The 14,390-nt window shown below is 36.7% G+C and overlaps 2 protein-coding genes across 8 annotated transcripts in view; one reads left to right on the top strand and one right to left on the bottom strand.

Moving 5' to 3' along the window:
- NF1 (neurofibromin 1) overlaps positions 1-14,390 on the bottom strand; it is a 253,323-nt gene that overhangs the window by 64,328 nt on the left and 174,605 nt on the right. The gene's annotated exons all lie outside the window — the stretch shown is intronic.
- OMG (oligodendrocyte myelin glycoprotein) lies at positions 6,553-9,105 on the top strand. The gene is made up of 2 exons (XM_044248355.1): positions 6,553-6,762; positions 7,595-9,105. Exons 1-2 carry the CDS (start codon positions 6,760-6,762, stop codon positions 8,921-8,923), a joined length of 1,332 nt encoding a protein of 443 aa, XP_044104290.1. The 5' UTR covers positions 6,553-6,759; the 3' UTR covers positions 8,924-9,105.

Raw genomic sequence — 14,390 nt, 5'->3', positions numbered from 1 at the left:
TCAGGAGCTGATGACCTGGTTATAGACTTGTCTGATCTCTTCAAAACCTACATGCAGCTTTCTTCCTTCTGTTCATTGTACAATTTAAGAATCACAGACTTAGTGTCAGCAGCTAGTTTTTGGTTTCTTTCTTTCTTTTTTAAATTCTCTGCCAGGGGGAAAAAATAACTCCCATTTTCTGCATGCAATTTTTCCCCACTGAGGTCAGTGGAAGCTGAGCAGCCAAACAGTGGCAATCCTTGCTTAATCAGCAGAAAGAAATGCAAGCTAATAAAAGAAATACAGGAGAAAAGAAAATGCTAGAAAAAAGAAAGACTTACAAAAAAGATGAAAGAACCAGGACCCAGAGCATTAGAGAAAGTTTACTTCATAAACATGGCGGAAGAACAAGGCATAAGGGAATAAAAAGTGACTGAATTACCACACAGCAGTGGTGCTCTTACCAGATCAGCATTAATTAGATTGAGAAACAACCCTGAAGACCACCTAGTTCCATTCCTTTTATTTGTTAACTGCTGAGAAAATTGGCTGGAGAGAGTAGCGATTTTCTTAGTGGTGATATTCTTAGTGGTGATACTAAAAGCCGTGTCTGTTCCCAGACTCCTGGTTCAGCACTCTTCTCACTTATATGGGACCAACGAGCACATACTTCATGCACTGCAATATATATATGTATTACTTACATATTCCATTTGCAGCTGGTAGTGGGGGACACAATGACTTGACCTGTAATTATTATTACCTAGTTCTAATCAAAAAAGTAAAGTACAAAATATCTGGGTACCTAGAATTAAAACATTATAATAATCATGTACCATGATACTGATACATGATTAGATGAATGGAATGGAAAGTCCAGAAATAGACTCCAATCTCCAATCAGTAGAAGGAACTAGGGGGACAAATGGATATACGTTTGGAAAAAGATAAAACTGGATCTATACTTCACACTACATTAGAATAAACACCAAACGGACCAGAGATCTAAATATAAAGCATAAAATTATACAAGTAATAGAAGAAAATATGAGATTTCTTTTATAATGTGGAATGTGCAAAACCTAGGAAAAAGAAGAATTTAAATGGTTCCTAAAAACGTAAAGATACACAACATTCTTCATAATAAGAGATGTATTTAAAATTACGTGGCGATACTCTTACTTATCAGACTGATATAAAGCCACAAGTTCTACAACAAAGTGTATGGTGAGGTGATACAGACCTGACACCTTGGTATGCTGCTGCTGGGATTGCAAAATGGTAGGATCAGACAGAAGAAGCCAGTAATATCTGGAGAAGTTCTAAATGAATTTACCCTTTTACTCAGTAATCCCATTTTTAGGGATCTTTTCCTTTTTTTTTTTAAAGATTTTATTTATTTATTTGACAGAGAAAGAGAGACAACGAGAGAGGGAACATAAACAGGGGAACTGCGAGAAGAAGAAGCAAGCTTCTCCACCAAGCAGGGAGCCAGACTCCGGGCTCAATCCCAGAACCCTGGGCTTATGACCTGAGCCAAAGGCAGATGCTTAACTACTGAGCCATCCAGGGGCCCCTTTAGGAATCTTTTTCAAAGATTCATTGGACAAAATATGAAACTACTTAGGTGCAAGGGTATTCACTGGCACTATTTGTAACAGCAAAAGTCTGGAAACAACCCACATGTCCATCAACATGGACTGGGTGAATAAACCATGGTACATTCCCAAATGGGGTCCTATGCACTGTGAAATGAATGTGAAAGATCCCTATATGCTGATGTAGCATGATCTTCAAGATATATTCAGGAAAAAAAAGAACAAGATGTGTAAACAGTAGGGGTGCCAGTGTGCCTCAGTCAATTAAGCATCTGACTCATGGTTTCAGCTACGGTTGTGATCTTAGGGTCCTGAGATTGAAACCCCTGATGAGCCCACAACAGGCTCTGTGCTCAGCGTGGAGTCTGCTTGTCCCTCTCCCTCCCTCTCTGCTGTTTGTGCTCTCTTTCTCAAATAAAGAAAGTCTTTTCTTTTTAAAAGGATGTATAACAGTATATTTAATATGCAGCCCTTAATATAAGAAAAGGGAGTAAGAATGTATAATACATACACATCTTAGTATGTTTGCAAAAAAAAAAAAAGAAAAGAAAAGAAAGAAAAAGAAAAAGAAATACAGTTAAAATATAACCAGGAGCACCTGGGTGGCTCAGTGGGGTAAAGCCTCTGCTTTCGGCTCTGGTCATGATCCCAGGGTCCTGGGATCAAGCCCCACATCGGGCTCTCTGCTCAGCAGGGAGCCTGCTTCCTCCTCTCTCTCTCCCTGCCTCTCTGCCTACTTATGATCTCTATCTGCCAAATAAATAAATAAAATCTTTAAAAAATATATAACCAAAAGCAAATACAAACGGTCACCAATAAGAGGAAGAGCAGATATAGGGTGAAGGGGATAGAGAAGATATCTCTGAATACACCTTGTCACATAGTTTTGACTTAAGCAATCCCTAAGAACTAATAAACCTAACTTCATGCAAAGTTGGTTATATAAACATATAGAAAAATCCTTATTTCAAGTTGCATGAGAGCACAGAATTGACTACATATCCTTAGTGAGATATATTCTAAGAACAAATAGAGCTGCAAAGAAATCTTACATTTTATTCAGTAGTCTGTAATCTAATTGTAGCAATACTGGCATTACTCTGAAACTATTGTACGATGATACAACAATTATATTAATGCTGTTAGAGACCATTTATAGGAAATATGGGGGATAAAGGAACTAAATTAAATGTTCATAAAGAAGCAAACAGATAGATCCAGATGAACAAATAACTGAGTTTTGGCAACAAGCCAACAATATGGGAAAAAAGGTGTGCAGAGGGGAGAAAAGAAACAGATCCACCTAGTTTTGACGTGGTAATTTCTATCTTGTCAGTTCATGCATCCTATTAAATACTTTGTTCAGTACTCTTAATTGTTTTCAGCAGCAAATTCAATCTGAATAGCCAATAATATTACTAAAAATAGAAAATATAAAACTTTTACTCTCAAGCATGACAAATTTTATGAACTTAAGAAATAAAAACAAACTATACACTTATCATGACAAGCACTGAGTAATGTACAGAATTGTGGAATCACTATTTTGTAGACCTGAAGCTAATAGAACACTCTATGTTAACTATACTGGAATCAAAATAAAATGAAATGGGAATGAAAACATAAAATAAAATGGGAATGAGTTAAAAAAAAAAAAAAAAGACAAACTGATTAGATTTCCAAACTGTTGATTACCACAGGACAGTTGTTCCCTGGCACCTGCCAATCTGTTATACCTTTCACAATGTTGGGGTGATATATCCTAGGACAGTGTGTTTCACAAAAGAATATATATATATATATAGATCCCTAAAAATGGGATTACTGAGTAAAAGGGTAAATTCATTTAGAACTTCTCCAGATATATATATATATATATATATATATATATGCTTAGTCTAGAATAGTTGCCTAAATAGCTGTAATTCCTGACTTGACAGACTTATCTAAAATGCAGTGTGACACTAGAAGGAAAGGAAAAGTGAAGGGGAGGAAATTGGAGGGGAAGATGAACCATGAGAGACTGTGGACTCCAAGAAACAAACTAAGGGTTTGGCGGGGGGGATGGGTGAGCCTGTTGGTGGGTATTAAGGAGGGCATGAACTGCCTGGAGCACTGGTGTTATATGTAAACAATGAATCTGGGACACTGCATCAAAAACTAATGATTTGGTCACTAACATAACACAATAACGCCTGGGTGGCTCAGTTGGTTGGACGACTGCCTCTGGCTCAGGGCGTGATCCTGGAGTCCCGGGATCGAGTCCCGCATCAGGCTCCCAGCTCCATGGGGAGTCTGCTTCGCTCTCTGACCTTCTCCTTGCTCATTCTCTCTCTCACTGTCTCTCTCTCTCAAATAAATAAATAAAATCTTAAAAAAAAAATTTGAAAAAATAAAAAATATTAAATGCAATGCACCTGAAATAATACCTAATACCTAAGATAAGTTGTAACAAACACTTAAGCCTATATAAAATTCTTATTTTTTGAATAATAATAAAATACTATTATATTATTTCATGGGAATTTTTTTTAAAGCTTTTATTTATTTATTTGAGAGAGGGAGAGAGAGACAGCGACAGACAGCATGAGCTCAGTGTGGGGAGAGGCAGAAGCAGGCTCCCCACTATGCAGGACCCTGGGATCATGACCTGAGCCAAAGGCAGACACTTAACCCACTGAGCCACCCAGGGGCCCCTATTTCATGAGAATTTCTAAAAGCATAAGGACAAATTATTATAATTCAAATACATTAAAATATTTCCCCTCTTTTTGAGGATTTTATAATAATCTTTGAATAAGAGGAAGCAACTGGTATGTCCCCAAACCTGAAATGAGAAATACTGGCACTGTTGTTGTACTGGAATTTTCTATTATATACAGCAGAACCTAATCTCAATAAAGCCTACTCCCAAATTCATTTGAATCATAACTTAATGAAATAAGTTCTTGGTTTCAAAAAAAAAGTACTGGTAAGTATAATGGACACTTCCACACTGATGTAATGAGACTTCCTTGAAGCATAATAGTAAAACAGGAGTTAAAATATAAGAAATCTAAATGTTGAAACAATCATTCCTTATTTCCACAACAATATTGCTGAATGTAGTACTTTTATACACATTGCTTTTAAGCACTAAGATTGATGACTGGTTTCTGAAATCCATAGAAAGAATCTTATTAAGAGTCCAAGGCTGAACTCTCCAAGTAAAGTGGGAATAAAGCACCTAATCAATAATAAGTTTCTAACACTGCAGACTTTTAGAATGTAGATACTTTTCGAGGAACATTAATTTTATACAAAAGGTGACTCCTAGAGTATAGTTTCTTTTCTAAGAAAATAAATTTCAAAATTTTAATACAATAAATTCTATTTGGGGTAAAATATGGGGCAAAATAATGACAAATAAGTAATAATTTAGAGAAAAAAAGGATTAACAACAAGGCATAAGGAGATTTTCTTTACATGGAATGTACTAATAATTGCTTGTCTTTTAAATAGGAAAAATTTTGTAATGAAAATGCCATGACTTTATCTGCTTTCTTTTCTAAGATAAACTGGCTATTCTGGAAATTAGATTTGATTTTAACAGATTATTTATACAATCAATCCACTAAAAAGGGAGGCAGAAATGACTATAAATCTGGTCACATTTTATAAAACTCATGACCAAAAGTTTTTGCCTTTGACATTATTTCATGCAATTTAAAAACTCTAAATTACTTTCTCAGTAAGACTAAATTGGAAGGGGAGGTGAACCATGAGAGACTATGGACTCTGAAAAACAATCTGAGGGGTTTGAAGTGGCGGGGGGGTGGGAGGTTGGGGTTCCAGGTGGTGGGTATTATAGAGGGCACGGCTTGCATGGAGCACTGGGTGTGGTGAAAAAATAATGAATACTGTTTTTCTGAAAATAAATAAATTGGAAAAAAAATAAAGTTATAAAACATAAAAAAAAAAAAAAAAGACTAAATGTGAGGGGCGCCTGGGTGGCTCAATCATTAAGCGGCTGCCTTTGGCTCGTGTCATTATCCTGGGGTCCTGGGATCGAACCTCACATCAGGTTCCTTGCTCAGTGGGGAATCTGCTTCTCCCTCTCCCACTCCCCCTGCTTGTGTTGCCTCTCTTGCTGTGTGTCTGTCAAATAAATTTCAAAAAATCTAAAAAAAAAAAAAAAATGTGAAACATTCTGAAGAAATCACCTAAAGTTGATGCTATTATTTTTAAAACATAAAATCAAATAAAGTTATTCCTACAGCATCAAAGAGGTCTCTGGAGAAAATAATTCATATACCTATTGACTGAACAAAGTAAGTTGCATGTTGTAAAATATCCTTCACCTAAAAGGCATAAAATAAAACATATCTGACCACATAAATTTAATTAAAAGCATATGATGCTCATTTAAAAATGCAGTCTTGCTTGTATAGTCTGGGTTAAATGATCCTTTGTATCAAAAGATAAAGACAAAATAACCATATGGAAGTACTTGAGTATTTCCGAAAAAGGAAGATGAAGATTTAAGTGGTTGATAAACTCAAAGAGCTGATTATACGTAATAATCACCATGTTGGGGGAGCATACGAAAATGAAACAGATTGTATTATGTTATTCTGAAAAGTGACATGACAATTGAACCATTTTAGAACAACATGAAAAGGCAGGAGTTAAAAATAGTTAAATGAACATCTTAGAAAAACCATCCACAGGGAAGGTCAAATTCATTTTCAACATTTTTTAATGTGTAAAAAGAAAAGAGTAGAGGCTTTAAAAAGAACCACGAATTCTTCATGAGGCAATGTTCGAATGCAGAACATCAGCTCAGACAGATACACAGAAATGAGAAAGGGCCAGGTCTAAGGTACACGAGGCACTATATCCTATAGCAAATCAGAGATCCATAGGAATGCTCAATGCCGTAAATTTTTTTTTTAAATGGGGGGTCCATTTTGTTGCGTGTGCACCTCTTGCAATAGATTCGAGTCAGCGCCAATGACAGCTCTGCAGTCCTCCTCTGTGGTACTGATCAGGTGGTTGCAGAGCTTCAGCTCCCAGCAACACAATGCAGCTGAGCAGGCAAGCACAGCCCACAGCCAGAAGCGGTTCCCACTCTCCAGAACAAGGCGACCTTTAAGCTTAAGTTTCCCGGAGAAAATGAGATGCTGCTGCTGAAGACGACACTATGGTAAGCTGTTATTTAGATCAGTAAAAGACTGACTTTGGGAATTTTTTCCCCCTTTTTTTAAAGAAAAAGTCAATGTGAGAACTGAATATATATTCAGAAGCAAGTGCATGCACCAGAAATTTGCTGCAGTGTCAGTAGAGGGGTTTCTTTTTAATATTCATTCACTTTGTGAATGTCCACACTGCTTTCTTTTAGCATCGGCACTGAAATAAACAGAAAAAATCACTATAAAATGTGAGGTTTAAGGGTATGGTCTTGGTCTGAATTTTTCAGGTGCCTTAAAATGTTTTACGAGGATATATTTATCCTAAAAAGACAAAGATGAATTTTAAAGTATCGTTTTAATATCTAAATAAAATCTTACTCTACACACACATTGACTATTACATTACTGCAGAGATTTAAAAAAAGAAAAAAAAAACAAAACAGACTCGACAGCCATTTTTTCCTATCTGAATAAGAAAGGATATTATCAAAAATAGTAATAGCATAAGATTCTGACTCTGTATTTGCAGAGAATGCCATTTTGTAATGTAAAGGCTCTAGGAAGATAAATTAAGAAAGACTATGGTAAAAGAAGGGAGAAGAGAAGGGTGAAAATGCAGAAGCAAGTGGGGGGAGAGAGTCCCTCTCTACCACATAGCCCCAACTGAAGGATTAAGCATTTGGACTATAAATGAAGGGGAGCTTTGTTAGTTTAATCACTGGAACAATTATAAAAGGACTCAACAACAAGGAGGTTTATTGAAAATTTTGCCTAATGCTAACTGACCCATGCAGATGCCTAATTGTGTTTGCATATTAAAAGAAGGGTGTATCTGTTTGTTTCCAGGCTTTGATGGAATATCAGATACTGAAAATGTCTCCCAGCTTGTTCATCCTTCTGTTTCTCACACCTGGTATTTTATGCAGTTGTCCTCTCCAATGTATATGCACAGAGAGGCACAGGCATGTGGACTGTTCAGGCAGAAACTTGACTACATTACCATCTGGACTGCAAGAGAATATTATCCATTTAAATCTGTCTTATAACCATTTTACTGATCTTCATAACCAGTTAACCCAATACACCAATCTGAGGACCCTGGACATTTCAAACAACAGGCTCGAAAGCCTGCCTGCTCAGTTACCTCGGTCCCTCTGGAACATGTCTGCAGCTAACAACAACATTAAACTGCTTGACAAATCTGATACTGCTTATCAGTGGAACCTTAAATTTCTGGATGTTTCTAAGAATATGCTGGAAAAGGTTGTCCTCATTAAAAATACACTAAGAAGTCTTGAGGTTCTCAACCTCAGTAGTAACAAACTTTGGACAGTTCCAACCAATATGCCCTCCAAACTACATATCGTGGACCTGTCTAACAATTCCTTGACACAAATCCTTCCAGGAACATTAATAAACCTGACCAATCTCACACATCTTTACCTGCACAATAATAAGTTCACATTCATTCCAGATCAAGCTTTTGACCAACTCTTTCAGTTGCAAGAGATAACCCTTTACAATAACAGGTGGTTGTGTGACCAAAAACAAAACATTACTTACTTACTGAAGTGGATGATGGAAACAAAAGCCCATGTGATAGGGACTCCCTGTTCTAGCCAAATATCATCTCTGAAGGAACATAACATATATCCCACACCTCCTGGATTTACCTCAAGCTTGTTCACTGTAAGTGGGATGCAGACAGTGGACACCATTAACTCTCTGAGTATGGTTACTCAACCCAAAGTGACCAAAACACCCAAACAATATCGAACAAAGGAAACAACGTTTGGTGCCACTCTAAGCAAAGACACCACCTTTGCTAGCACTGACAAGGATTTTGTGCCCTACCCAGAAGAGACATCCATAGAAACCATCAGTTCACATGAAGCAGCAGCTGCAACTCTAACTATTCATCTCCAAGATGGAATGGTTACAAACACAAGCCTCCCTAGCTCAACAAAATCATCCCCAACACCCATGACCCTAAGCATTACTAGTGGCATGCCAAATAATTTCTCTGAAATGCCTCAACAAAGCACAACCCTTAACTTACGGAGGGAAGAGACAACCACAAATGTAAAGACTCGCTTACCTTCTGTGGCAAGTGCTTGGAAAGTAAATGCTTCATTTCTCTTAATGCTCAATGCTGTGGTCATGCTGGCTGTTTGAGGGTCTGCATTTTTTTTTTTTTTTGAAACTAACGAAAGAACTCTTCCCTGATGTACAGTTGGGAAAATATGCCCCTATCTAACCAGTGATTCAAGCTATATAAGTATTCAAGAAAGCCAGTCTTACATTTCTGACTCTGATGTAATGAAGTAACTTGTCTTAAATAAAAGAAGTGCACAATGTCTTGGTACTCGCTGCTATTTTACTGTCTTAATTAGGTAAAACTAATGAGTTTCCTTCTTTTTAATGAAATGTTTTCTTTTTAAGGCTTCAATTTATTGCACAAGATATAAAGCATCTAAACTTTAATATGTATTTTATGTATGTTTACATTGTCAAACATCTGGGAAAAAAAAATAAAAGGTCTATGCTCATAACTGTGTCATTTGGCTTTCTAGTCATACCAACTTAATCTATTGAGTAGAATCAAAATGACCTAACCATTTCTGTTCTGGGGTACCTTCATAAAGTCTTTATGGTAAATGACATGTTGGAGGTATCCAAGGATTTTGTCACTGAAGTATAACTGTGGTTGTCCCCCCATGAATGGTTATGCCACATCATTATGTTACACACAAACCATAATTGTTTCAAATCTAAATGATGTCCTGCTTCTGAGGAACTCTTGGCTACTTTACAGATTATATAATGGACAAAAGCTCTTCAAAAAGCTAGAAGACACTAGGCTTTGCATTTTAATAAGGAAAGTTTAACAGCTTTGTTTTTTGCATTTAAGAGAAGTATTGGAAACACAATAAAAAGTCTGCCTTTAAAGGCATGTAAAGGAACAGTTTTAGAGTATATTTAACAGACCATTTATTAATGGAGAATTTAAATATTTACACAATTAAATGTCTTCTATATATAGGAGAGGGAAATCTATCTTTTGCACATCAAAATCGGACTTAACTAAATTAAAAATAAGATTCGTTTCAGAATAAAATCCTGGGAGTTTAAGAAACATGGGCAGTAGTAAGGAAGAGACAGGAAAAGGAAAGGAAGATGGAAAAAAAGGATGGGATTCATCTCTACAACCAGGCAATGAGCCCAATAAAACACACAAAAGGACTAAGGCTGGGCATAGGACAGATCTTAACACTCAACATCAAACTGCACTGGGACACAACTAGAAGAAAATGGAGAATTTCCCACAAGTATAAAAGTAAGCCACCTTATGAATTAGAGACAAACATAATAACCAAGAGTCAGGAAAAGAAGCTCTGAAACAAGGCTAGATTAAAATGCAAGAAAGCATAACTGAAGCAGGTGGGCCACAAATGAGGTATTTAATTTGTGAGACACAAGGGAGAATCTATTTCAAGCCATTTCTAGGGTTGGGAGTGAGTCCAGAAAGAAACTTTTATGCTCCTTCCTAAGACATTTTAAAATAAGATAAGACTTCTTTCTAGGTCTGGGAACATTTCTATTCAGAGAGAGAGAAAAGAAATAACCCTCGTGTGTGTGTGTGTGTGTGTGTTTAAAGGACCAGGCTTATGGAAAAATTACTGTTAAATTTCAATACAGCAATTCCTTTCCTGTACCGTGGCTCTTGAACATTTCTCTGCCCCAGTAAACCTAACTTACTATGTCAGGGAATTTCACCACGAAGAAAGGGGGTTATTTGAAAAAGTCCCCTAAATGATTTTAAAATTCACTAGCTTTCCAAATGGGCAAGCTGTTCCCATTCCCTCCCAATCACTGATTTAGTATCTTCACCAGAGATGATAAAGACTAATTGCCCAGATATTTCCTACTCTACCTCAAACGTGTGTCTTGTTTCAAAAAACACATATCCCGAGCTTCACAACAAGTAGGTGTCTTTCACTGAAGGTGCCAAATATATATATATATACATACACACACACACACTATGTGGAAAAGTGATAAGAAGAAGAAATTATGGGTAATGGCATAAGTAGCACCTATGGATTATGCCAATCTTACTGATTTGTCTGAAAAATGCAGAGGAAAAAACTCAGTAAATTTACAAGTATAAAGCATGTCAACTACACAGACTCTAAGTCCTTAGAAAGAAGTTATTACCTAGCCTTAAAGTAATCACATAAACTTCCTTCTAAGGAAATTGTGTTCTTGTCATTATTAATGGAGGAGGGCTCATTATTTGCTCCTAAGACAAGAACTACTGTATTACTGGGCTTCATAAACATTTCAAAATGCAATAGTCCTCTCAAGCTCGTAAGATATGTATCCATCCATCCATCTATCCAGCCCTAAGGCTTGGTTCTATTTTACAGTAACCTTTGTTTCTCACCAGTCAAGAGGATTCAAATAAGAGCACAAATGACAAAGCAAATGCAGTAAGGGATAAAGTATCAGTGAAGAGTGTGTGCTCTGATGTCTAAGTTTAGGCCTAAATCCTGCCTGTCGTTTCTTAGCTGTACCATTCTGGACAAGACACCACTTTTCTCGGTCAGTTTCCTCATGCCTCAAATACCCCACAGAACTTACAGTGTTTCTCTTGAGGATAACATGGTGTAATTCACAGGGAGCCTTAACGCAGTGTCACGGGCCCCGACACTCTACCTGCAGTAATGTTGCTGCTATTGTTCAGATTATTATCACATGTGTACGTACAAACCTACAGCTTTGAGAAATTCATGCACGGAGAAACACCCAAGCTCTCCACCCTAGCAGCAGTAAAATGAAAGGATGTGTATGCTTCAGTCTCTGCTCTTCACCCTCCAGAATTCAGGTTCAGATGTTAGTGGAATAGGGAGCCAGAAGAAAGCCAGAGAAACTTTATTATCACAGCAGAATGAGAAGACATCTTTGGCTCAACTGAAAGATCACAAGTATGTGCTATTCAATTCTTCCATAACAATGCTCTGGAGTAGCAGCAAGTTCTTTCAGTGGACACCAAAAATGTCACATGAAAGTCAACCCCAAGTCTTTTGTAAGATTATTCCTTGTGAAATACATTTTAAGAACTAGATAAACAATGATACCATGCATTGCAAACCACCAGCCAACATCATGGTTGAAAGTGAAAAGTTAGACTTCTATTAAAATTAGAATCAAAACAATAATGCTGATTATCACCAATCTTCTCAACAGTATTTGGGAATTCCAGAATAGGAACAACAGATACAATTATATGGAAATAAACAAAATTATTATAAAGAGACTGAAATAACTGCCTATCCCAAGGATTCCTCGGGAAGGCCTTCAAAAGAATAACCTTAAATAACTAATGAAAAAAATATGGAACCATGAGTGACTTTCTCATATACAGGCAACAAATAATTAGAAAATTCCAGGAAGAAGATACTGCCCATGGCAGCAACAAAAAATCCAATCTACAATGCCAAGAAATAACATTCATATGAAATGTGCTGGACCCTGATGGGGAAAAGCTAAAAAACATTAATGAGAGGTATTAACCAAGACTTGATGGAGATGATAAAGATTTCTCCATTCATCTATTCTTTCAATCAGTAGACATTTATTCAGCACCTGGAATGTACCAGACATAAATGCTAAGTACAGAAGACACACCTTGAGTGACACTGCAAAGATGAGATTATTTCCAGTATAATTCATTGAGTAAACCAACTCTGACAAATATCTCAATGAAATTCTTTTTGGAACAAGAAATGAAACACTTAAGTTCATCTGGGAATGAATGAATGAATGAATGAATGAATAGAAAAAAGAAGAAGTAGTAGAGTTACCTTACACTTTCTCTAGAGGAAAACACATCTCAGCTCTAATAATTAAGACAGAACAGTAAGGTCCTAAAAATAGAAAGGAAGATATCCATAGCATAGAAATGAAAGTGCAACCAGAGCATACTGCACAGGAGAATTCCATTTCCTCACAGGGTAGTTGTGAGGAGTGAGGACAAAATGAGATAATTCATGCAACATGCTCAGAACAGTGCATACCACATAATAAATTCCTAAACATTATTAACATGGAGGGGGAAAAATATCACAAATTCCATGGTAAGGGTAAGACTCAATAAAGAATGGTGGGGAAACTGAACACAGCCCAATTTAACATTCACTTCATGTGATAACCTATACAGTGAACTAAAAAAGACATTAAAAAAAAGGAAGTCTTAAAACCATCACAGGATTTACACATATTTATAAATCTCTGGATGACTTTTTAAAATTAGAAATAGAAAAAAAAATCACAAAGAAATCATCGATAGTTTTGTCTATACAAAACTCCCAAATTTCTTTATGCTGAAACAATGAGCCTAATAAAAACAAAGAGAATACCATAAAGGAGACTGCTAACCAAAAGCTCACAAAATTGATTAAAAAAAAAATTTAGATTCCCAATGGATAAATGGGCAAAGGACATAAACAGAACATTTAAAAGACAGGAAGCATGGTGATGGATAAGTATCTGGGAATATGGCCCACCACATAATAACTGAGAAATAAAAATAAACTATGATACCATTCTCATCAGTAATTTGCAAGCAATTTTTAATAAATAAAAATTAAGGCTGGGGAAGACATCACAAAATAGCTACATTCACATACTGGTACAAATCCTTTGGACAGCAATTGGCATCTGCGATGAGAAAACAGCTATTTTAGGTTGCTGCCTAGGCATTCTGCAGTATGACAACCCTGCACAAACCCTGAGTCTGGACATTTAGATAAGGACCTGAGCTCTCTACCACAAGCTGCTGCTTTGCTTTTCCTGGGGCACATTTTTAAATAACTGCTTAGAGATGAGCCCATTAAAATTTTAGTGACCATCACCCCAACCACCTTATAAGTAATAGGTGCTTGCTACCCTGTGCTCCATGCTCTATTTTCTGCTCGCCGGTAACCTGGGATGGAAGACTGCCCTTCTTCCAGGTCACTGTGCAGACTCCCCCACCCCATATTTCTGGGATCCATAAGTAATAAATCTTTTGACTTTACTTCCTTTGAGTGAGTGTATTGAAACAATCAAATCAAAACAACCCCAGGGTTTTCACTTCCCCAGAGCAGAAGCCCAGATGCTGAGGGACCTCCCTGCCAACCTGTGTAGGTGGTTTGTGCCTCCTCATTCAACAGCTTGTAATCTGCATACTCTCTCTCTCTTTTTTTTTTAAAATAATCCATTCTCCTCCCTTTTCAGCTGCAATATAGTTGACATACAATGTGATATTAGTTTTAGGTGTACAACATAGTGATTCGACAATTCTAAGTGTAGTCACCATATGTTATTACAATATTATTAACTGTATTTCTTCTGCTGTACTTTTTATCTCCATGACTTACTTATTTTATATGTGGAAGTTTATGCCTCTTACTCCCCTTCACCTATTTCACCTATCTCCACACTCACCTACCATCTGGTAACCACCAGTTTGTTCTCTGTATTTGAGTCTGTTAGTCTGTTGATTGTTGTTTTCTAGATTCTACATCATTAAATCGTATGCTATCTGTGTTTCTCTGTCTGATTTATTTCACTTAGCATAATACTCTCTAGGTCCATC

Source organism: Neovison vison, chromosome 5 (assembly GCF_020171115.1).
Source record: "Neovison vison isolate M4711 chromosome 5, ASM_NN_V1, whole genome shotgun sequence".
Classification (NCBI taxonomy): Eukaryota; Metazoa; Chordata; class Mammalia; order Carnivora; family Mustelidae; genus Neogale; species Neogale vison.
This window is presented reverse-complemented; position numbering and strand designations above follow the sequence as displayed.